Below are 25943 nucleotides of genomic sequence, written 5' to 3'. Positions count from 1 at the left end.
AGAGGGCGCAGCCACCTCACGGGAGCAGCCGGGAGTGACAGCTGTCTCTCATCACCACCTGACAGCTGTCACTCATCACCACATCATCATAAAAGCCGGACAGCAACTCCACCTCCTTGCCGAGATATCTTCAAACCAAGAAGGTAAAACTCTCAGCCGTTTTTGGTGCAAAACAGTTATTCTGAATACTTTGCAGGCGTACCTGATACCTATCAACAGCTGGAGGCTGGGGTTGTGGATCGTAACGGAGACGACGTTCTTCTCTCCTCACACCAACCCGGATAAGTAGTCAGGCGCTGCACGTTTGTTGTTTCAGTGTTTGAGGTGGAGGTGTCTTTCCCACCCGACTATTACAAGAAGAACTTGCTGACTGTTTGCTGGGTGTTTGCTCACACCCAACCTTGATTGTTTCTGCTTCCTGCCAGCAGTACCAGATCCGACAGCCGGAGACGGTGACCACCTGGGGACTCGGGACTTGGCGGCTCCGGTATTCTCCGGGTTCGGTGGCGGTGGAAATCGTGTGGGTGCCAGCTCCTCTCTGGATGGATGTCTTCTATCCTCGAGCCTGCCCACACGTCACCTTGTATATTTTGATTGTAACCCAAATTCTGTGTTTGTCTGTATTCTCATTGTGCACATTTCACAACAGTAAAGTGTTGTATTTTGGCTCATCTATTGTCCGTTCATTTACGTCCCCTGTTGTGGGTCTGTGTCATTACACTTTCCCAACAGGATATCTCGGCCAACGTCATGGATTCCAAGGGGCATCAACCATCTGTTGAACAGCCAATGGAAGAGCAGGGTGCACAGGCGCCAGCAGGAGGCGTGTTAGGTGAGTTGCAGCACATCTTAACCGCCTTCACTGCTCGGATGGACGTAGTGACCGAGCAGAGCAATATACTCAATCGCAGGATGGAGGCTCTCACCGCGGAGGTGGAAGCGTGCGCACAGGGCGTGGCTGCAGCTCCTCCTCCTGCTGTCCTGGTGCCGAATATAGACATTCCACTGGTCGTTCAATGAACCCCCCCACCATCCCCTGAAGCATACATAAGTCCCCCGGAACCGTACGGAGGTTGTGTAGAGACGTGCGCAGACTTCTTAATGCAGTGTTCGCTCGTCTTTGCACAGCGTCCCGTGATGTACGCGTCAGACTCCAGTTGGGTGGCTTATGTAATTAATTTGCTTCGAGGTGAGGCACGCGCCTGGGCTACGGCGCTTTGGGAGCAGAATGCACGGCTCCTAACGGTGTATACTGAGTTTGTGAGGGAGTTCAGACTGGTGTTCGATCACCCACATAGAGGCGAGACCGCTTCAACGGTGCTGCTGTCTCTGAGACAGGGGCGTCGGAGTGCAGCCGAGTATGCAGTCGACTTCCGCATCGCGGCTGCGAGGTCCGGCTGGAATAACTTTGCACTCCACGCCGCCTTTGTAAACAGACTGTCTCTGGTCCTAAAGGAGCATCTGGTGGCTAAGGACAAGCCGCGGGATTTGGACGGGCTTATTGATCTAGTCATATGATTAGACAATCGGTTAGAACAACGCCGTTGGGAGCGAGACGAAGGACGTGGCCATGCACACACCGTCCCTCTCCCTTCCGGGTCCGAAAAGGTTCCACCCTCCCCACGCTCCACAGCCTCAGCACTCCGTGGGGCAACAGCTACCCCTGCTGACGTTGTTAGGGAGACGAGCAGGGCCAAAAGGAGATCAAATGACAGAATGAGGAGGCTGGCCCGCAGGGAGTGTTTTCTCTGCAGCTCAAAAGAGCATATACAGAAAAACTGCCCCAAACGGCCAAAACGACAACACTCGCCTTTAGAGACTGGGCTAAGGGTGGGTCATAACAGTCACGTGGAACATACACGCATATCTGCACGTCTCCCAGTTACGATCCTGAGTGGGGATCTAACCCTTCAGGCCCCAGCACTGCTGGACATGGGGTCAGAAGGGAATCTGCTGGACAGCAGATGGGCAAGGGAAGTAGGGCTCCCTCTAGTGGCGCTCCCTTCACCATTGAAGGTGCGGGCCCTAGATGGCACCCTTTTCCCTTTAATCACACACAAGACACTGCCAGTAACTTTGGTAGTGTCTGGGAATCATCGGGAGGAGATTGAGTTTTATGTGACTCCTTCTACCTCCCGTGTGATTTTGGGCTTCCCATGGATGATTAAACACAATCCCCGGATTGATTGGCTGTCTGGGGTTGTGGCTCAGTGGAGCGAGACCTGCCACCGGGAGTGTTTAGGATCCTCGGTTCCCCCCGGTTTGAATGCTAATGAGGAGGTAAAAGTCCCCCCCAATCTGACGGCGGTGCCGATCGAGTACCACGATCTTGCTGACATTTTCAGCAAAGATCTGGCGCTCACCCTTCCCCCGCACCGTCCGTACGATTTTGCCATTGATTTGATCCCGGGCGTTGAGTACCCGTCCAGCAGGCTGTACAACCTCTCACGTCCTGAGCGCGAATCAATGGAGACTTACATCCGGGACTCATTAGCTGCTGGGCTGATCTGGAACTCCACCTCCCCGATGGGTGCTGGTTTCTTTTATGTGGGCAAGAAAGATGGCGGACTCCGTCCATGCATTGATTACAGGGGGCTGAATGAGATTACAGTTCGCAATCGATACCCGTTGCCCCTGTTGGATTCAGTGTTCACGCCCCTGCATGCAGCCCACATTTTCACCAAATTAGATCTTAGGAATGCGGATCACCTGGTTCAGATCCGGAAAGGAGACGAGTGGAAGACGGCATTTAACACCCCGTTAGGTCACTTTGAGTACCTGGTCATGCCGTTCGGCCTCACTAACGCCCCCGCGACGTTCCAAGCTTTGGTAAACGACGTCTTGCGGGACTTCCTGCACCGATTTGTCTTCGTATATCTGGATGATATACTCATCTTTTCCCCGGATCCTGAGACCCATGTCCAGCATGTACGTCAGGTCCTGCAGCGATTGTTGGAGAACCGGCTGTTTGTGAAGGGCGAGAAGTGTGAGTTCCACTGCACTTCTTTGTCCTTCCTGGGGTTCATCATCTCCTCCAACTCCGTCGCCCCTGATCCGGCCAAGGTTGCGGCGGTGAGAGATTGGCCCCAACCCACAAGCCGTAGGAAGCTGCAACAGTTCCTCGGCTTTGCAAATTTCTACAGGAGGTTCATTAAGGGCTACAGTCAGGTTAGTAGTCCCCTGACAGCCCTGACCTCCCCAAAAGTCCCCTTCACCTGGTCGGATCGGTGCGAAGCCGCGTTTAGGGAGTTGAAATGTCGGTTTTCGACTGCACCAGTTCTGGTGCAGCCCGATCTTTGCTGCCAGTTTGTGGTTGAAGTGGATGCCTCTGACTCAGGGATAGGAGCCGTGCTGTCCCAGAGCGGAGAGTCCGATAAGGTTCTTCACCCTTGTGCCTACTTTTCTCGCAGGTTGACCCCGGCTGAACGGAACTATGACGTGGGCAATCGGGAACTCCTTGCGGTGAAAGAGGCTCTTGAGGAGTGGAGACACCTGTTGGAGGGAGCTTCGGAGCCATTCACGGTTTTCACAGACCGGAACCTGGAGTATATCAGGACCGCTAAGCGGCTGAACCCCAGGCAAGCCCGCTGGTCACTGTTCTTCGGGCGTTTTGACTTCCGGATCAGCTATCACCCCGGGACCAAGAACCAGAGATCGGATGCCTTGTCCCGGGTACACGAAGACGAAGTCAAAACAGGGCTATCGGATCCTCCGGAGCCCATCATTCCTGAGTCCACTATCATGGCCACCCTCACCTGGGACGTGGAGAAGACCGTCCGGGAGGCCCTGGCACGGAGCCCGGACCCAGGAACCGGTCCAAAGAACTGCTTGTACATCCCACCAGAGGCCAGGGCTGCGGTCTTGGACTTCTGTCATAGTTCCAAGCTCTCCTGCCACCTAGGGGTGCGAAGAACCGTGGCAGTGGTCCGGCAGCGCTTCTGGTGGGCGTCTATGGAAGCCGACGTCCGGGAATACATCCAGGCCTGTACCACCTGTGCCAGGGGCAAGGCGGACCACACAACCGCTTCCGGTGCCTCGTCGCCCCTGGACCCACATCGGCCTGGAGTGACAGCTGTCTCTCATCACCACCTGACAGCTGTCACTCATCACCACATCATCATAAAAGCCGGACAGCAACTCCTTGCCGAGATATCTTCAAACCAAGAAGGTAAAACTCTCAGCCATTTTTGGTGCAAAACAGTTATTCTGAATACTTTGCAGGCGTACCTGATACCTATCAGCAGCTGGAGGCTGGGGTTGTGGATCATAACGGAGACGACGTTCTTCTCTCCTCACACCAACCCGGATAAGTAGTCAGGCGCTGCACGTTTGTTGTTTCAGTGTTTGAGGTGGAGGTGTCTTTCCCACCCGACTATTACAAGAAGAACTTGCTGACTGTTTGCTGGGTGTTTGCTCACACCCACCCTTGATTGTTTCTGCTTCCTGCCAGCAGTACCAGATCCGACAGCCGGAGACGGTGACCACCTGGGGACTCGGGACTTGGCGGCTCCAGTAATCTCCGGGTTCGGTGGCGGTGGAAATCGTGTGGGTGCCAGCTCCTCTCTGGACGGATGTCTTCTATCCTCGAGCCTGCCCACACGTCACCTTGTATATTTTGATTGTAACCCAAATTCTGTGTTTGTCTGTATTCTCGTTGTGCACATTTCACAACAGTAAAGTGTTATATTTTGGCTCATCTTTTGTCCGTTCATTGACGCCCCCTGTTGTGGGTTCGTGTCATTACACTTTCCCAACAATACGTCCATTAATGCATTGATTGGCAGAGTAAAATACACGTAGTAAATATAAATTCTTACCTGTTAGGTTCAGTGGGATTCATTTGAATAAATAATCCACATAAAGCATCCTTTTTAAAAAAAAATCCAAAACAGTGTCTAAACATGAAGAAAAGTCCACAATGCTCCCTGCGTCAACCGGCCAATCACTTTTTGCGCTTAATGATGACATCATCAGCAAGCGACAGGCAGCCAGTCTGCTACAGACACACAACAGATGGACTAAAATGTTTGATTTTAGGGTTTACAAATGTTTTGAGCTCACTTTACCAGCAAAAAAAAAATGTTATGGGACTGAAAGTTATTGGAACTAAATTTATCGGAAGATAATTGGCCCGATGATGGTTTTAAAACTTATCTGAAAAGCTAATCCGCTAGCAAAAAAATTAGCTTCGACAATTATCTGTTATCAGATTATCTGAACTGTGCCCACCACTGATATTATATATTATTGAAAAAAAATCACTCAGGGTCACATAGATTGCAGGTAGCATTTTCTCGGTGCATTTCAGAGCTGTTTAACTGTCCATCAAATACACTGGATTGACTTTAGTGTACTTACAGTGTGTACTGTGCAAGTGTATTATCTTGGAAATACAAGTATTGGTTCAGAACTAAGTATTGGCAGGTATTCAATATTAAATGACTTGAATCAGGATTAGGGTAAAAAAAAAAAATAAACTTGATCAGAACATCCCTTGTAAACACACTTTCTGACATTTGTTAATATAAATTACAGTAATAACTGCAAGAGTTACAGATACATTTCACATTGTTTATGTCTGCATGTCTACCTGGAGTTCCTGGGATTCGTGTAAGCTTGGCCAGATTCTCAGCTTTTCGCACCATGACTTTGATACGTTGTGCCAGTGTCTGGTATTGCAACAGGATGAACACCTGACCCAAAGCTCTTGGAACACAAACGAAACTCTTCCGTGCACTTAGCGTTTCCTGAGAACTCACACTCTGGTAAGGAGAAGAAAGCAGAGATAAAGAAACATGCGTCACAAAGCTGGAAATTAAACACCAACTATAACCGAGAACATAATGCAGACTCTAAAGCTGCAAGGTACTAAAAACTAGTACTCAAAATAGTTTCTTTTCTCAACCACCCAAGACGGGCACTAAAAGGTTTATTGCTTTCCTTCTACATGGAGAGTTACTGTGATTATCTGCTGAGTGTCTCTCAGTTTTACTTATTTTTGATACAGTTCTTCGAGAATATTTCCAAAAACTGTCGCATTTACTCGCATGGGCTGTGCAGCCAGTACATTCTGAGTGCCGGTCCCAAGCCTGGATAAATGAGGAGGGTTGCGTCAGGAAGGGCATCCGGTGTAAAAAGTGCCTAAATTAAAGATACAGATAACAAATTGAATTTCCATACCTGATTGGTCAAGGGCTGGGTAAACAACAACCGCCACCGGTGCTGTTGCCTAGCAGGGTGCCGGCGGTCCACAGAGGGGTGGACCAACGACAAAAAAAAAAACAATTTTCAGACGGTGGAGGGGGTGGGACATGGACTATGGACATACATGAACAGATTTCAAAGAGATTTTGTAGCAAGGTGTTGGGAAAGTGTAGTGACACGGACCCACAACAGGGGGCGTAAATGAACGGACAATAGGGGGAGTTAAATTAGAACACTTTACTGTTGCGAATGTCACAACTACACACAGCAGAATGAATACAAGTCAATTAATGAAGGTGTCGTGTGGGCAGGCTCGACGATAGGAGACGCCCGTCTGGAGACGAACCGGAACCACACGATTTCCACCGCCACCGAACCCGAAGGATACTGGAGCCGCCAAGTCCCGAAGTCCCCAGGTGGCCACCGTCTCAGCGTGTCGGATCTGGTACTGCTGGCGGAAAACAAAGACAGTCAAGTGTGGGTGTGCGTACACCCCGTAGCAATAATGGTGGGAATTCCACCTCCACCTTTAACACACACTCGTGCAGCGTCTGTTTAACCACTTATCTGACGAGACGAAGGACGAAACAGTCGTGACCCACGCCGGTCCTCTGGTTGACAGCTGCAACACAATAGCTCTGGAAATCACTGAATGCTGGCAGAGAATATTACCTCTCACAGAAGTCGATATCTCGGCGATGTGGTGGAGGTGTCATCCTGCTTTTATCCCGGGTGAGATGCAGATGATCGGTGACAGCTGTCATAGTTGATGAGTGACAGCTGTCACCTCGGCTGTTCCTGTAGGCGGCAGCGCCCTCTCGTGCCTGAAGCCCGCACTTCAGGCAGGGCACCCTCTGGTGGTGGGCCAGCAGTACCTCCTCTTCTGGCTGCCCACACAACAGCAAGGTAGGCCTTGAGTCAAGAAGCAGTTGAACATACTGTGGGCCAAATGCAGACCCAAGATCAGTTTTAATTCTTACTTCTATAAAGTCTCTCGATTTTCCAATCAATTTATGTTCCTATCCAAACCTATGCTCATGAAATGTGAGTCATGACCAAAAGCACTGTTATGTATTCTCTGAGTGCCCTGTAGGTTCCATCTGATTTCAGCTCATTAGCCTGTATTGTCTGGAGTCCAGTGAGTCACAGTCTGCTGACAGCTGGCTGAGAGTCCACTGGCACCTTCGTGAGATCACTGTGAAGTGGCTTTTAGCTAACAAATAACACTGGGCTTCACACATCAATCATGATTACTCTGCTTTCAAAAGTAAAGACAATGTTATAGCACTTAAAGTGGTCATATTATGCAAAATGGATCCACACATAAAATTCCATATCTGTTTATGTAAAAACTCTTGTGCTCTATGAACAAAGAATCTCATTATAGACTTGTCAAGGAAGTCCATAACTGAACCCCTGCTTGTTATCTGAGATGCACCTGTTGAGCCTGTCTGCACCCTGTACAACACACGTGTCTCATTGGCACTGCCTGTGTCTCAATTCTGGGAGGACATCCTTCAAGGGCTGCATTCTACAAAGATCTGGCCTTCCAAAACCATGAAGGCCGAACCAAGCATTCTGAAATAAGAGAGTTTAGCTTTCAGAGCATTTTGCTATTGTGTGATTAACTTATTCTGGCCCTGAAACCCCTATTACCGAACAACCCTGACAGCTGCACATGACAAGGTAACATAGTGGGTTTAATAATAATTTTTAATATTTTTAGTTGTTTTACTTTATTTGTAAACATTACTTATTTGCAGCTGTACATACTGACCCCAAAATTGTCCTTTTTAAACATTTACCAACCAGTTTGTCTTGGGGTGGGAAAAACTAAACAAAAGTGAGCAATGAGTTTTGGGATTGTTTGAGCCGTGAAGGATGTACCTGTTGTATCCTTTGTTTTCAGGGAAGAGAGAGCTGCATTTGTTGGCCACATTCCAAGGGGCCTTCAAAGTGAGGCAGCCTAGTTGTGCCACTAAAATGTATACAGCAGATGAATGCATCCTTTGAAGGATGCGGTCCCTGGATTGAGACACAGTCAGGGTCAGACAATTCATTTACTGCAGTCCCCCTCCCTTCAGAGAGAGAGGGGTGAGCAGCACCTTTTCATTTAGAGACAAGAAAAGGATGCATCACCTGGCTCCAAATGTAAATATGTGCGCTGAAGACACCTGGAAACCCACAGGAGCTTCTGAAAAGGACTAAGGGCCCTGTCCCACTGGCGTTTAGGAGGATTTGCGCATGAAATGAGGAGACAAAAGCTGAGCGTCCGCAACAAAGGTGGGCGGAAATGACAAATGTCCCAGGGTGGATCAGCGAATACATGAGGAAGAAAAGTGGATATAACAGGGAACAGAAGCGAAGGCGACCGTGGAGGCGCCCCCATGAGGGCTACAGCGGCCGTGATGCACTCGCTCCATCCGTGCCCACTCTGTCTGCATGCACGACATACCATTTGCGACCGTGATGTGGCCGTGCTGGGCACGCGTCATATTGTTTTGCACGCTGTCCAGGTCCGCCGCCAAGCCGCGCCAACCCGTCGGTTGTGGATATCAGCGGATGACAGGGGATATGCGGCGCGTTGGTTGTGTATGTCCTGCGTATGTCTTCAGTATGTGTTCAGGCAGTGATGCGGATCTCATCCGCAGCAGGATTTTTGAGCCGCTCAAAAATCCTGGCTGCAGACATGCGTGCCTCTGCGGATGATCACGGACATGTTCGGATGGCGGCCGACTCATACAGGAATGTTACACGGTTATTGCGGTTGTTTGGCGGATGTGGGCCACTTTTGTGCACATTCCATCTGCAAATCCTCCTAAACGCCAATGGGACAGGGCCCTAACTTAAAGCTACAGCGACAGATTTTTTCCCTTTTATCTCCCCAAAACACTTCCAACAAAAAAGTCATGTGTTTGTCTGTGTGAGTCTCTTGGAAAGTGTAAATTTTCAATGTGTTTCTTCAGATCTTGGCAGAATGATCAGTGACATCAGGAGAAAAAAGAAACTCATCAGTTTGTTTTCCATAGCATGGCTATTTTTTAATAGTTTCATTCATTTCTCTAGTGGGAGTAAATATGACTCCCTTAAAGATGTTTGTTCTTTTTCAGAAACATTCATTAATAAAAACAACTAACGTGTTGCCCATGGGGATCCACAGGCTCGGGAATGGGTAGTGTTTATTAGGGTTGAGCCGGATACTCGTTTCAGAAGAGTATCCGGTACGGATAAAGCATTTTTGACGACCACAAGGGTGATCCAAATAAAACTCACCAATATCTGTGCTCGTGCTGAAGAAAAATTCTGATTGGCTAACTGACCGTCTTCACACTGTGATTGGCCAGTCACACACAGCACCCACCCCTCCCTACACAGACACGTCTCTCTGCAGCTTCTCACACACACACAGACAGGATCTGTCTCTCTGTGCTTGGCTTGACTCTAGCTCATGTTGCTGTGCTCCTTAATTTTTCTTCAGTTCGCCTCTGTTTTGGTTTGTATGGTATTTCATATTACTTGGTGAACTTGTTTCATAACGTACAGAGCTGAAAGCAGCTCGTGTTGTGTCGGTCACTGCCTCCACTCCGGTCGGGTTTTTGTTTTTTAACCGTTTGGTTGCTGGCTGGTGATATAAAGTCAGTTGGAAAACTTTGCTTGTACTGAACACGGTGCATTTGAGAAGAATACAGTGAACAAGGCTGACATATTTCCCTGTTTGCCATCACTGGATGTTTGCATGAATCACCAAGTTCACACAGATCATTAAAAAATAAACAGTCTTAGAACAATCTCTCTCTCTCCCTCTCACTCAGTCACACACACATGCACACAGACACACACGCACAGACACCTAGTCAAAATGCCAAGAACGTTAGGAAGTAAAAATAAAGAAATAATTGAAAAAAATCACAGTTTGATCATGAAATTAAAAATAATAATAAAAATAAAAAAACGAAAGTTGTGTTGATTATGACAATTGTTGTTCATGCATACTTAGTTCATAATTTCCTGCTACTTTGAATGTCAATTCTGAGGCTGTTCTGTTACTCCTTCATACACTTAAGAATATTCATGTTCTGAGTTCATAAAAAAAAAAAACCTGTTCTGTAAATAGTTCTCTTACTTTTGTGATCAAAATCATTGATTTGAATCTCAATTTTGAGGCTGTTTCTGTGAAGGCTCTCAGTTGTCCAAATGGTTTCCATAGTAGAGAAGCTTGAATCTTTTTGCTTGACTCAAGGACGTTTCGCTTCTAATCGCAGAAGCTTCCTCAGCTAAAATTCTTGCTCTGGTAGTCTGACTTCTGTCTTGACTCTTGTACAGAAGAATAACAGAAGCCAGCAAAAACTGGAGTTTTAAACCTAACCAGACCCGTCCTAACGAGAAGCAGACTGCTATTGGCCAGTGACTAACAATTGCTCTAATTAGCACCTATTGTGCTCTAGTTAGCACCCTCCTAATGACAGGGCAGCTGTCCCTCCTAACGATGGGAATGACGTCTCTCCTGGTGACTCTCCTGATGACGTGAATGACTCATTACCATGAACAAAAGACTGAAACTGTTTTGACCTGAGTACCCCATTGTAAACAGGGGACAAATTGTGTCTCAGACCCCCTCCCTGGTTAAGGCTGGGTTTCAACTGTTTCATATACAATGCTTCTTTCACTCCCCTCTCAAGCCATTTCTTTTCTCTGGCTAAGATTTTAACTTCCTTGTCCTCAAATGTGGTTACTGTCTTTAAGGTGGAGATGAACTGCAGACTATGGTCCACCGGCGCCCTCTCTGCAGCACTGGTATAGCCTTTTGTGCAACGACTGCTTAGTCTCACCTATGTAGTGTTTGTTACAGTTTTCCTGACATCTGATAGAATACCCCACATTGCTCTGTTTGTAACTAGGGATCCTGTCCTTAGGGTGAACTCATTTCTTCAAGGTGTTAACAGGTTTAAAGTAAACTGGGATTTTTGTGCTGTCTGAAGATCCTCTGTAGTTTTTCCCCTACTGCTAAATAAGGGAGAGATACTCCTCTTCTTCTTTGCTCTGTCTCCTGTCTGTCTGGTCTCTTTGTTCTTTGGGACTTCAGCACTTTATCCAGGGACCGTCGTGGGTACCCACATACTGTGAGGGCTTTCCGTACATAGTGTTGTTCTTTAGCCCTTCCCTCTGTAGTTGTGGGCACCTGTAGAGCTCTGTGTTGAAGAGTCCTGATCACCCCGAGCTTGTGTTCAAAGGGGGTGGTTTGAGCCAAAGAGCAGATATTGGTCAGTGTGAGGGGGTTTTCTGTAAGCCCTTGTCTGGAGCTAAATGTTCTCTCCAATCGTAACTTCACAGTCCAAGAAGGCTAAATGGTTGTTTCTGGCATCCTCACGTGTGAACTTGATATTGGAGTCCACCGAGTTGATGTGCTCTGTAAAGGCCTCCTGTTGCTTGCTTTTAACCCATGTGTCATCGACATATCTGAACCAGTGAGTGGGAGAGACGCCTGTGAACGACGCCAAGGCTCTCTTCTCCACTAGCTCCGTGTACAGATTGGCCACAATGGGGGATACCAGAGACCCCATCACACAACCATGGATCTGCCTGTAGTAATTCCCCCTGAACAGGAAGTATGTGGTGTTAAGACAGATCTCCTAGAGTTGGCAGATGTGGTCTGGTGTAAGTTTGGTCCTTTCAAGTAGAGACATGTCCTCCAGCAGCCTCTACCTTACAGCTATGACGGCCTCAACAGTGGCTGTCACAGAGACCCCACAAGCAGCTATAAGTAGAAAATCATTAACTACCTCCAAAACCTGGAGAGAGAGGGACTCACGGACTGTACCCTGCGGACGCCACTCCATGCATCCATGGGCTGCCCAAAATCCACAAACAGGACGTGCCACTCAGGCCGACTGTATGTAGCACAGATTCCATCACTTACAATTTGGTCAAGCACCCCAAGTGGATTTTGGCTCCTCTAGTGGGTAATTCAGACCATCATGTGGAGAACACACAAGATTTTGTGAACGAGATCAAGGACCTTCAGCTGGAGGCAGATGAAACTATGGGGTCATTCGATATGACATCGTTGTTCACCTGCATCCCCACTGCTGAGGCTGTCACAGCTGTGAGGCAGAGGCTACTGGAGGACAAGTCTCTACTTGAAAGGACCACTCCGCCCACTCTGACTACAGATGCAGATACAATAATTTAGATGGTTGAACGGATACAGATACAGATACTGGTGTTGTTTTCTTTTCTTTGCTCCTCAGGTGGCATGGAAGCTGATTTGTCTGTGGAAAAGAAGGTGCTGGCTGAAGAATCCTCACCCTCGTCAATATCATGTGAGGCACCTGGGACTGGTGCTCACGTGCAGCCCTAAAGACTTTCAGCTGTAGCAGATAATTGGATGGCGTTCTGCTTTTAAGGCAGGTGTGAGCCAAGCAGAACTGCCGGGAACTCGACCTTGTGATGTTCGTTTGTGAGACGCTGAGGACCGCACCTGGGTTTGACACATTAAGCCTGTGAAGCAAGGAAGGGTGAGGACACATGCTGTCAGCACACAGTAAAGGTAATTAACTGTTGGACTAATTGTAGATAATAACTTGAGGTTTTGCTACATAGTATACGTGAAATTGTGATGAGAATGGTGTGGCTTGCTTCTCACTGTTGTGGCGTGCAGGATAAGTGATCCTCCACTTATTGTGAGAAGCTGCTCATGTGCATAAAGATAAAAAGTATAAACCTTGATGTGTTGCTGATAGCATGTGTTTTGTGAAAGAAATTGCTATAATTGCTAACGTGCCTCACATCTTCTGTGCTTCAACAGAGAGTCAGTTTGTCGTGTCCACCTGGGGGGTGTCTGTTTGATGGTAGTGAGTCCAGGAGCATCGGACTTCTCTCCCCGTGAACACTGGAGAGCGTGCCAGCAGTCACTTCTCTTGAAGGACATTGGGTTGGGTTTTTTTGTATGATTTATTTAGGCACAGGTGAAAAATAAATTGTTTTTTGTTGATGGAACCGCTTCCTGGTTATTTTTAGTGCTGGGTCCTGTCTGACGCAGGTTCGCTCCTCAATCTGCGTCGACACATAACAGCATCCATTTTAAAATGAGCAAATATTTGCACAAAAACAATAAAGTTTTTCAGTTTGAACATTAAATATCTTGTCTATGTGGTGTATTCAATTGAATACAGGTTGAAGAGGATTTGCAAATCATTGTATTCTGTTTTCATTTACATTTTACACAATGTCCCAACATCATTGGAATTGGGGTTGTAATCAGAGATTTCTGACGTCTGCCAATCCAGATCCAGATCACCTCCAAAATTCAATAGAATAATTGACTTCAAATCATATATAAAGTGAAACCTTGATCCAGCATCCGGATCACCTCCAAAATTTAATGGAGTCTTCCATGCCCTAATATCTATCTGTGGTGTAAATTTGGTGAGAATCCGTGAAGTAGTTTTGAAGTAATCCTTCAAAGCCTCTATAAAGGGAATTCTTAATGCAGAATCTGGATTTGGATCACCTCCAAAATTCAGTGGAGTCTTCCATGCCCTAATATCTATCTGTGGTGCAAATTTGGTGAGAATTCGTGAAGTAGTTTTAACATAATCTTTCAAAGCCTATACAAAGTGATATCTTGATCAAGAATCTAAATCCGGATCCAGATCACTTCCAAAATTCAGTGCAGTCTTCCATGCCCTAAAATCTATGTGTGGTGCAAATTTGGTGAGAATCCATGAAGTACTTTTGACGTAATCCTTCAAATCATATATAAAGTGAAATCTTGATCCAGCATCTGGATCACCTCCAAAATTTAATGGAGTCTTCCGTGGCCTAATATGCGTCTGTGGTGCAAATTTGGTGAGAATCCATGACGCAGTTTTGATGTAATCCTTCAAAGCCTATATAAAGTGAAATTTCATCCAGAATCCAGATCCGGATCCAGATCACCTCCAAAATTTATTGAAGTCTTTCATGGCCTAATATGTATCTGTAGAAAATGTCATCAAAATCAGTACAGTAGTACAGTAGTAGTACAGGTGCTTTTAATGTGACAAAAAACACAGTGGCAAAAAAAATTAAAACCACAATATATTTCACTCATGGTACCAATATGAGACTTAACTCACTCATAGTAAGAGCAACATAACATTTAACCAACTGACTAAACCAACTGAACTGCAAAAACAATAAATCAATTACACAAATAACACTGTTTAACTAACATGAACCACACTAACTCACTCTCATCACTCATCTTCAACCACTTATCCGGGATTGGGTCGTGGGGGAAACACCTCCAGCAGGAGACCCCAGACTTCCCTTTTCCACATTGACCACCACTGACTGGGGGATCCCAAGGTGTTCCCAGGCCAATCTGGAGATATAATCTCTCCAACTAGCCCTGGTTCTTCCCCGAGGTCTCCTCCCAGATGGACGGGCCTGGAACACCTCCCTCGGGAGGCACCCAGGAGGCATCCTTACCAGATGCTTGAACCACCTCCGAGCTTCCCACCCTATCTCTAAGGAAGACACCAGCCACCTTCCTAAGGAAGCCCATTTCAGCCACTTGTACCTGTGATCTAGTTCTTCCGTTCATGACCCAACCCTCATGACCATAGGTGAGATTAGGAACAAAGTGCGGTAGGCCAAATGCAATACTGTCCTTGCTGTACCGATTCTCCAGCCAATCTCATGCTCCATTGTCCCCTCACCATGGAGCTGTATATAAGAACTAGAGAGCACAGTCACGCTGAGCCGTGTGCCAACAAGGAGGCATGATCACCATTTTAATTCCGGGCAAGTTAGTGATTTGCATGCATAGAAGTTCACTTAGTCTCGTCAAGAAACAGGTGGAATATGCCGGAAAGCTGTGCATGTTGGCAAAGCCACAAACGGAGGAACAAGGGAGACAATATTTCCTTCCATAAGTAAGTGGTTTTGGTTATTCTTGTCACTTTGTCTGTGATATTTGGATGATAAACAACTGTATGTCTCCTGCCGTACCTGTGTCGCCCAATGACATGGACCACTAACTCTTCACTTATGTCTAGTTGATATTTTCCACTGCTAGACCAATGTCTACTTAAAATACTTGTCGTTAGTGATTAAAATTGTTCGACAAGACTGGGGATTTTTTTAAATTTGCACCTTAAAATAATGAGATTATAATGACCCGTGCTGTGCCGCTCACAGTCATACCCACACATAGAAATGTGTACCCACACCGGTCAATAAAGGATAATTGTTCAAAAATTATATATATATATATATATATATATATATATATATATAAATGTATTGTAATGGTTTTAGGAGCCGCGCTACATTGAACACAGCAGCAGCTCAGCCTAGCAGTGTAGCTTAAAAGCGCAGATCCGTGTAACTCTCAACACTAATATTTGGGAATGTGTGAGTGTCAGAGTATGTTTAATACTTTCCTGATGTAATTTAATGTAATTTAATTTTACTGGCTCGATATCCAGGTCAAAATGGCATTTTAACACGTATTTTGCAAGCATTTTTCTGAGTGTGTTCAGTCACGAATCTCCATTGAAAATGCATTAACATCCGGGTACTTCATCAATATTTTGCCCAGTTAGGAGACGTCATGTCACTGTCCATGAAGGGACACTTTCGTTTAGTATGCAGCATTGGGACTGCGCTCTCTAGTACTCATATACAGCTCCATGCCCCTCACTCATGAACAAGACCCAAAGGTACTTGAACTCCTTCACTTGGGGCAAGACCGCATTCCCTACCTGGAGTAGGCAATCGATCAGTCTCCTGCTGAGAACCATGGCCTCAGATTTAGAGGTGCTGTTCCCCATCCCAGCCACTTCACACTCAGCTGCGAACAGATCCAGTGAATGTTGGAGGTCACAGGCCGATGAAGCCAAAAGGACCACATCATCTGCAAGAAGCAGTGATGAGACCCTGAGTCCACCAAACTGGAACCCCCCCCCCCGACTACGTCTCCATATCCTGTCCATGAATATCACCAACAAAAATTTGTGACAAGGTGCAGCCCCGGCTGAGGCCAACCCCCACTGGAAACGAGTCCGACTTACTGCCAAGCATCCAAACACAGCTCTTGCTTTGTGAGTACAGAGATTGGATAGCCCTGAGAAGGGACCCCATCACTCCATACTCCTGCAGCACCTCTCACAGTATCTCCCAGGGTACCCGATCATATGTCTTCTCCAAGTCCACAAAACACATGTAGACTGGATGGGCATAATCCCAGGCACCCTCCAGGATCCTTGTGAAAGTGAAGAGCTGGTCTGTTGTTCCACGACCAGGACAGAACCCGCATTGATCCTCTTCAATCAGACGTTTGACTATCAGCCAAACTCTCCTTTCCAGCACCTGGAGTAGACTTTACCAGGGAAACTGAGTAGTGTGATGCCCCTGTAAATACCACATGCTCTCTGGTCCACTTTTTTGTAAATACGGTGATGACCACCCCAGTTTGCCACTCCTTAGGCACTGTCCCAGACCTAAATGTAGAAGAGATATCTCATCCAAGACACTCCCTCCACACCCAGAGCCTTCAGCATTTCTGGATGGATCTCATCAACCTCCGGGGCCTTGCCACTGCAGAATTGTTTGACTACCTCAGTGACTTCCACCAGGGAAATTGATGATAATTCCCCATTAGCTTCCAGCTCTGCCCGTACTATAGAGGGCACTCCAGTCTGATGCAGGAGTTCCTGAAAGTGTTCCTTCCTGTGCTGGATTACATCCTCAGTTGAGGTCAACAGAGTTCCATCCTTTCTGTAGACAGCTTGGATGGTTCCCCGTTTTCCCCTCCTGAGGTGCCTCACGGTCTGCCAGTACCTTGGTGCGACTGAAAGTCTTTCTGCATGGTTAATCTTAACTCCTCCCAGATCCAATGTTTTGCCTTCCCCACAGCAGAGCCTGCCACTCTTCATCCCTGTCGGTACCTTGCAACTGAGTCCGGAGTCTTCCAAGATAACATATCCCAGAAGGACAGTCAGACAGCTAACCTGACCGCTGGTGTCCACCACGGTGTTCAAGGGTTTCTGCCCCTTGAGGCACCTAAGACCTTCAGGCCACAGCTCCCCGCTGCAGCTGCAGTAATGGAAGCTTTGAACATTGCCCATTCTGGTTCAATATCACTAACCTCCACAGGGATTATAGAAAAGATCGGCTGGGGGTGTGAGTTGAAGATCTGTCTGACAGTGGGCTCCTCCAGATGTTTCCAGTTCAACTGCACTATCAGTTTGGTCTTACCAAAGTCTGTCCCACTCTCTGATCCAACTCACCACCAGATGGTGATCAGTTGACAGCTCTGCCGCTCTTTTTACCCAAGTGTCCAGAACATGCAGCCTCAGATCAGATGATACGATCAGAAAATCGATCATCAATCTTTGGCCTAGGGTGCTCTGCTACCATGTACACTTGTGAGCATTCTTATGTTCAAACACGGTGTTTGTTATGGACCAAGTCCAATAACAAACAACCATTCAGGTTTAGATTGGGGAGGCCGTTCCTCCCAATCACGCCACTTCAGGTGTCTCTGTCACTGCCCACATGTGCGTTGAAGTCCCCCAGCAGAACAATGGAGTCCCCTACTGGAGCCCTATACAGGACTCCATTCAGGAGCTCCAAGAAGGTCAAATATTTCAGACTGCTGTTCAGTATACGAGGTCTGTCAATAAAGCAACGGTCCTTTTTATTTTTTTTCAAAAACTATATGGATTTCATTCATATGTTTTTACGTCAGACATGCTTGAACCCTCGTGCGCATGCGTGAGTTTTTCCACGCCTGTCGGTGACGTCATTCGCCTGTGAGCACTCCTTGGGGGAGGAGTCGTCCAGCCCCTCGTCGGAATTCCTTTGTCTGAGAAGTTGCTGAGAGACTGGCGCGTTGTTTGATCAAAATTTTTTCTAAACCTGTGAGACACATCGAAGTGGACACGGTTCGAAAAATTAAACTGGTTTTCAGTGAAAATTTTAACGGCTGATGAGAGATTTTGAGGTGATTCTGTCGCTTTAAGGACTTCCCACGGTGCGAGACGTCGCTCAGCGCTCTCAGCCGCCGTCGTCAGCCTGTTCAAGCTGAAAACCTCCACATTTCAGGCTCTATTGATCCAGGACGTCGTGAGAGAACAGAGACGTTTCAGAAGAAGTCGGTTTCAGCATTTTATCCGGATATTCCACTGTTAAAGGAGATTTTTTTAATGAAAGACGTGCGGACGGGTCCGCGCGTCGGGACGCAGCCGACGCGGTGCGGCGGCACAGGAAAAACACCTCCGTGTTGATAACCATTTGTAAAATCCAGGCGGCTTTTGATGGCTTTCAGTGGAGTGAGTATATGAGAAATTGTTTAACAGCAGGACATGTTCCAACTTGTCCTTAAGGCTTTCAACAGAGGTGTTTTTCCTGTGGCGGAGCGTCGCGTCGGCTGCAAGTCTTTCATTAAAAAAATCTCCTTTAACAGTGGAATATCCAGATAAAATGCTGAAACCGACTTCTTCTGAAACTTCTCTGTTCTCTCACGACGTCCTGGATCAATAGAGCCTGAAATGTGGAGGTTTTCAGCTTGAACAGGCTGACGACGGCGGCTGAGAGCGCTGAGCGACGTCTCGCACCGTGAAAAGTCCTTAAAGCGACAGAATCACCTCAAAATCTCTCATCAGCCGATAAAATTTTCACTGAAAACCAGCTTAATTTTTCGAACCGTGTCCACTTCGATGTGTCTCACAGGTTTAGAAAAAATTTTGATCAAACAACGTGCCAGTCTCTCAGCAACTTCTCAGACAAAGGAATTCCGACGAGGGGCTGGACGACTCCTCCCACAAGGAGTGCTCACAGGCGAATGACGTCACCGACAGGCGTGGAAAAACTCACGCATGCGCACGAGGGTTCAAGCATGTCTGACGTAAAAACATATGAATGAAATCCATATAGTTTTTGAAAAAAATAAAAAGGACCGTTACTTTATTGACAGCCCTCGACAGCTTGACAGCACAAACAACAGTCAGAGTCCCCCACCACCACCACCCGAAGACACAGGGAGGTGACCCTGTCATCTACTGGCGTTAAGTCCAATGTAGTGGCAATCAGCCAGGGACTCGTGAGTATCCCCACACCCGCCCGGCACCTCCAGAGAAGAATGAGGTCCAATCCCTATCAAGGAGAGTGGTTCCGAAGCCGAGGCTGTGTGTGGAGGCGAGGCCCATCACATCTAATTGGTACTGCTCCACCTCCCGCACAAGCCCCTGCTGCCCGGGTCTGGTCCACCAAGGCCCTTGACTTTTACTGCCACCCATGGGACAGCATACCCGACACCAGGGGTTCCACCTACGGGTGGTGAGCCCACAGGGTGGAGATGGAAGGTCCACATTGCCTTTTTGGGCTGTGCCTGACTGGGCTCCGCGACAAGCCCAGCCACCAGGTGCTCACTGACGGGCCCTAGATCCAGGCCTGGCTCCAGACAGGAGCCCCAGGCTTCCTCTGGGCTGGGTCACATTTCCTCTGCCTCATTTTGTCATGGTGTCTTGTGAACCATTCTTAGTCTGGCCCCTCGTATGAGACCAGTTTGCAATGGGACACCTTACCGGGAGCACAAAGGTTCCAGACAACACAGCCCTCAGGTTCATAGCGGCTCACAAACCTCTCCACCATGATATGGTGATGGTTCCCGGAGAGATGAACCACAATAACAACATTTTAAAACCTCAAAACCCCAAACTCCGATGGTACATTGTCAGCACAATATTCATTGTTTACTGGTTAGCTAAAATTGCTAATTTCTCCCAAAATATTTGTCCTATCAACTTTCCATTTTCACAGAGTTCATCCTTTACCCAAAATACATAAGCATCCCAAACTGCAAATGTCAGTTCTCCCCGGTTTCTGCATGATCAAAGCCATACGCACACACGCACACACGCACACACACACACATATGCACACAGAGGTCACTTGGTTATTATAAATTATAATATATATATATATATATATATATATATATATATATATATATATATATATATATGAGGTTGTCTTTTAAATTCGTAAATGCACAGTCATCTAACTACTGCACTGTTTTCATGCAAAGTCACAGCACGTAATGGCTGTAGAAAAATCATCAATACTTCAACTGGATCCATTAGACTGATGAAAAAGTGAGTGGTGCTTCCCTATAAATTCAGCAAGTGTCAGCATTAAAAAAATGGAGGCACTCGTGCACATCTTATGTCCTGTCGGCCACCCTTGGAAAAATCATTTATTCCGATTACAGACATGAACACATACATTCAGGAAGGAACGTAATTAAATCTCTCTCCGAGCTACGTTCCATATAAATGTGACGTCTCTGTGGCAAAAAAATAGTGAGGGAGTGTTTACACTATAATAATAGGAGCCTCCCATATATTATGAATGCCCTCTGGCAGTGTTTCAGCACAGTTGCAGAGGACAAGGCATGGGCATGCTGCCAGTTTGCAGCACTGTGTATATTTGGTCAGCAGTCACCAACAGCGATCTCACCATGACTGACAAGAGTGGAAATGTAACTAATGGATGTGCTGATAAGTCTCTGTGGTCCAACATGATGAAAGCATGATGCAGGACATTCATAGGTCTGGCTTATAATAAACTCTTAATAAACTGAAAAGGCAGAGTTTGCTTAAATAATTTCAGAAAGAAAAACCTCAGTCTCTTCTCATCCAGTGTTCAAAGTTAAACGTATGAAAATGAATGCATAATAATTTGTATATAACTCACATCTGCAACATTGTGAGAGGAAGAGACTCAATTCTAGGCACACCACAACAGATTGTTTGCATGTGTTTCACACCTTTAAAAAAACACCTGAACCTAAACTGTACGAGGTCTGTTAGAAAAGTATCCGACCTTGTTATTTTTTTCAAAAACCATATGGATTTGAATCACGTGTGATTACATCAGACATGCTTGAACCTTCGTGGGCATGCAAGAGTTTTTTCACGCCTGTCGGTTACGTCATTCGCCTGTGGGCAGTCTTTGAGTGAGGAGTGGCCCACCCTCTCGTCGATTTTTTCATTGTTTAGGAATGGCTCAGAGACTGCTGCTTTGTTTGATAAAAAATTTTTCAAAACTGTAAGGCACAACTGAATTCGATAAATTCAGCTGGTTTTCGGTAAAAATTTTAAGGGCTGATGAGAGATTTTGGTCTGGTAGTGTCGCCGTAAGGACGGCCCATGGCGCCTGACGACGATCTGCGCTTCAAGGCGGCAGCGTCTCGCCGTTTCAAGTTGAAAACTTCCACATTTCAGGCTCTGTTGACCCAGGAAGTCGTCAGAGAACAGAGAACTTTCAGAAGAAGTCGGTATGAGGAGTTTATTCGGACATTCCATTGTTAACGGTCATTTTGTAATGAAAGAACGTGCGGGCAGAGTCACATGTCAGGCCGGACCCGACCGCGAGGGGTCGCGACAGGAAAAACACCTCCGTTGGAAACCTTAACGGGCAAGTTGGAACATGCCCAAGCTGTTAAACAATTTCTCAGTTACTCACTTGTTGAAAGCCATCAAAAGCTGCCTCAATTTTACAAATGGTTTTCAACACGGAGGTGTTTTTCCTGTCGCGGCGCACACAGATTGACCGAGTCGTTTCCGTGACGACTCGACGAATTTGTGCGCATGTCTTTCATTTAAAAATGTCCTTAAACAGTGGAATGTCCGCATAAAGTCCTCATGCCGGCCTCTTCTGAATCTTCTCTGTTCTCTCACGATGTCCTGGGTGAATTAAGCCTTAAATTAGGATGTTTTCAGCTCGAAACAGGCCGACGATGGCGCCTGGAAGCGCTGCACGACGTCCCGCTCCGTGGGAAGTCCTTACACCGACAGAAACACCCCATAATTTCTCATCAGCTGTTAAACTTTTCACCGAAAACCAGCTTAATTTCTCGAATAGTGTCCACTCGGATATTCCTCACAGGTCCAGAAAAAATTTTGATAAAGCAACGCGCGCCGCCTCGAGCAGCGTGTGAAACAAAGGAATTCAGCCGAGAGGGCTGGACCACATCTCACTCAAGGCCTGCCCACAGGGAAATGACGTCACCGACACGCGTGAGAAAACTCACGCATGCGCACGAGGGTTCAAGCATGATTGGTGTAATCGCACGTCATCCAAATCCATATAGTTAAAAAAAATAAATAAAAGTGTCGGTTTTTTATCTAATAGACCTCGTATATCTCTGTTGTAGGCTGGCTTCCTGACCAAAGCTGACGCATGTGGCTGAGTGGGGAAAACTGGTTGTGGTGATGACAAAAGGAACTGGTGTTGAGTCAGCCACTACACACACTTCTCCACCAACAGGTAGGGAAGACCCACTCATTCAGGTAAAGAGTCAGCCACTCTCACATTAAATGCCACACTTAAGGAGAGACTTCAGGTTATAGGCTGGCTGGGCTCGGCAGTGGCAATCAGCCAGGGACTAACCTCTTCTTTCCTGGCAGTATCCCTTTCCGCACACACTATTCTATTTCAGCAGTGGGTGACTGATCTTAAACATAGTAAGTCATACAAATCTAAGCATATTTCAATGTCGCTGGTAGGCAATACACCTGCTTCTAGACTACTGTTATTTATCTTGTTGTTTATTGGAAATGTTGAAATTAACCCAGGTCCTGACTCAAATGTATTTATCCCACTTTTTATGTATTTTTTAAGTTATTATGTCAACTTTTATACACTTACTAGTGCTGGAATGTACACATCTATCACAGAATGTACACCTCCAAACCTATAATTTCCTACTCCCACTCTGTTGCACCACCGTGCCCCCCTCATAAAACTGGACTCTGCTCCTGTACTTCCCTTTTTTATAGTACAGAACCAGGTCCCAAACCAAAGAAGGATAAACAAGTTTGTCATTCCAGGAAAAATCCAAAAACTTTATACCAGTTTAGTAGAAGCAAAGGTCTCAAAATCTGTCATCTAAATATACGCATCCTTGCACCAAAAATAGATGAACTGAAAATTATACTAGCACAAACTAAAGCCCATGTAATGGCAATCATTGAATCCTGGCTAACACCAGAAATTCCTGATTCTTTTCTCTCCATTGAAAACTATAGTTTATATCGGAAAGACCATATTGGTAAATGTGGAGGTGGAGTGGCGCTCTATGTAAGTCAAAAATTATGCGCACTCCATATCAAAAATTGAAACTGCTTCGGAGTCACTGCAGCTAGTTATAAATTTTTACAAATCAACACGCAATTACAATTCTAGTAACGTATAAACCTCCGAATGTAAATCCGAACCTATATGTGTCTCAACTCTCTGATATATTAAAATTAGTGAATACAAAGGAATTGATTGTACTTGGAGACCTAAATCTGGACTGGAATGACAGCTCATCTAAACCATTAAAAGCTCTTGCAACCAAACTTGGACTTACTCAGTTAATCAAAAACCCAACTAGAATTGGAAAAACACACAGCTCTGCGCTTGATCTCATCTTTACTTCTCAAGCCTCCAAATTCGCTCTCTTTGGTATAGTAGAAACTGCTATTCCTGATCATTTTCTTACATATGTAATCAGGAAAAAAGCCAAGAATACAAAAGGTCATGCTAGTCATCCAACTGTGACCAAAGTACTAAACTCTAATTTACCACGATTATTGTGGCTGGCGTGCCTGGCTGGCTTTTGTGTGTCTTCTGTTTATGTCTTTTGGTTTTCCTCCCAGGTGGTGCGCATTTGGGACTGAGTGGCTGTGTAGCTGAGTTTATCAGGACCTCACCCTGATCACCTGAGGCTGATCACGTGCAGCTCGTCAGGACTCACAGCTGTGGTGCATCTACACGGATTGGAACATGGTGGCATTTAAGTCTGGAGTGCACAGTGTGTGTTTGCCAGAGACTCGACCTTGTGACCAGACGGGTGAGATCGTCGTCTCTAGAGCCATCTCCCATCGGTGGATGCAGAGAGCGTCCAGGTTTGATGCATGGTCTGTGAAAGAGGGGGGGGGTGAGGTCTCACGCTCGTCAGCACACTTCCTGAGGTACGTTTGGTTTTGTGACTAACATTTATACAGTCAGTAAATGTGGTGTCCCTCACACCCTATTATATTGAGCTGTATGTTAGTCGTTTAAATCAGCTTCCACTGCAGTGGAGTTTTGTGAACAGGGTGTTCTATGCCTGCAGGGTGGGAAGCTGATTTGCAATTAAGCCAGGAAGTGTTTGCTGTTTGTACACCTTTGAGCGTTCTCTCTGTGTGTAGAGTGTGGACTCACAAGATGATTTCTTCATTCACAGACTCGGTTTGTCGCGGCCACCTGGGGGGTGTCGGCGGGGTCCTTGGGTCCGAACTGGTTCTGGCTCCGGACCGTTAGCGCTGCTGGGAGCGCACCGCAATCCACCACGCCAGACCGCGCACTTTTATATTTTTCACATCACTGTTATGTTTATTAAACTCTGTTATCCTTTGTACCGTGCTCTGCTTATTTCATACTGGGTCCTTCAAACGCTGGTCGGTTCTCCGGGCTGCGTCCGACACATAACAACGATTAAACGAAGAGACTGACAATATTGACTGGTCAAATGAAATGCAACTTAGAAACCCTGATCAAATCTTAATTAATTTTCATGAGAAAATCAAAAATGTAATTACAAAATGTACAATAAACGATAAAACAACGGCAAAATAAATTACCTTGGATTAACTCCCAAATAATTAAACTTCTTAAACAAAAAGTTACATCTTTAAAACAATATAGAAAAAACAAAATGCCAGAGAGTAAATATCAATTCAGGCAAATTAGAAATAAATGCATGGCTGAATTATACAAATCCAAAATGACATATTTTCAAAACTTAATTGTTCAAGCTGGCTCAAATCCAAAAACGCTATGGCAAGTACTTAACAACATAACAGGAAACAATAAAAAGAATAACTTAAATAAAATTCAAATTAATATCGATGGTAACCTTGTCACAGAACACGAAAGGATTGCAAGTGCTTTTAATGATTATTTTATATCCTCTGTAAATGAGTTATCCTCTGTCTTCATATCTCCTGATGTTACAACAGTGCAGACAGGTCTTCAACAATTATTCTCCTTTACAGAAGTCTCCCAACAAGAGATATCTGCCACTTTTCAATCCTTAAACAACTCTCACACACGGGATGTCACTGGCTTAACAACAAACTTCCTGAAGACACACTCTGAAAGCTTTGTACCTTTGTTTCACCATCTGATCAATTTATGTATTAGACTCTCTGTGTTCCCATCTTCCTGGAAAACTGCCCTGATCATTCCCATATTTAAATCAGACAGCCCTACATGCATTTCAAATTACAGACCAATAGCTATATTTTCAACAATATCAAAATTACTAGAAAAAACTCTGTATAATCAACTTATCAACTTCCTGGAGAACAACCACCTGCTCAGTGACTCTCAGTATGGTTTTTGGTCCAAACGTTCCACTATGTCTGCTCTTCTACTGTTCACTGAACATATACGCTCTGCTTTAAACAAAGGACAGGTTACAGGTGCAGTTTTTATAGATTTCCATAAAGCATTTGATACAGTAAATCATCTCATTTTACTAAGTAAACTTCAGTCCTTTAAGCTGTCCCAAAGTGTGCTTGACATGATTACATCCTATTTGAGTGGCAGGTCTCAAATAGTCAAAATTGGTCAAACTAAACCTCGTCCTCTTAAATACAATATCGGTGTACCACAAGGGAGTACTCTTGGTCCATTACTGTTTCTTCTTTATATTA

General features: G+C 45.9%; 1 protein-coding gene across 1 annotated transcript in view; it reads right to left on the bottom strand.

Annotated features, from left to right (window-relative positions):
- The window catches only part of LOC117523938 (synaptotagmin-4), a 68613-nt gene that overhangs the window by 19826 nt on the left and 22844 nt on the right, over nucleotides 1-25943 (bottom strand). Inside the window, exon 3 of the mRNA XM_034185564.1 lies at nucleotides 5591-5762. Within this exon, the coding sequence (XP_034041455.1) occupies nucleotides 5591-5762 (172 nt within the window). The remainder of the gene's footprint in view (nucleotides 1-5590; nucleotides 5763-25943) is intronic.

The sequence above is a fragment of the Thalassophryne amazonica genome, chromosome 2, assembly GCF_902500255.1.
Source record: "Thalassophryne amazonica chromosome 2, fThaAma1.1, whole genome shotgun sequence".
Classification (NCBI taxonomy): domain Eukaryota; kingdom Metazoa; phylum Chordata; class Actinopteri; order Batrachoidiformes; family Batrachoididae; genus Thalassophryne; species Thalassophryne amazonica.
The sequence above is the reverse complement of the archived record's forward strand: the minus strand, read 5'-3'. Positions and strand labels throughout refer to the sequence as shown.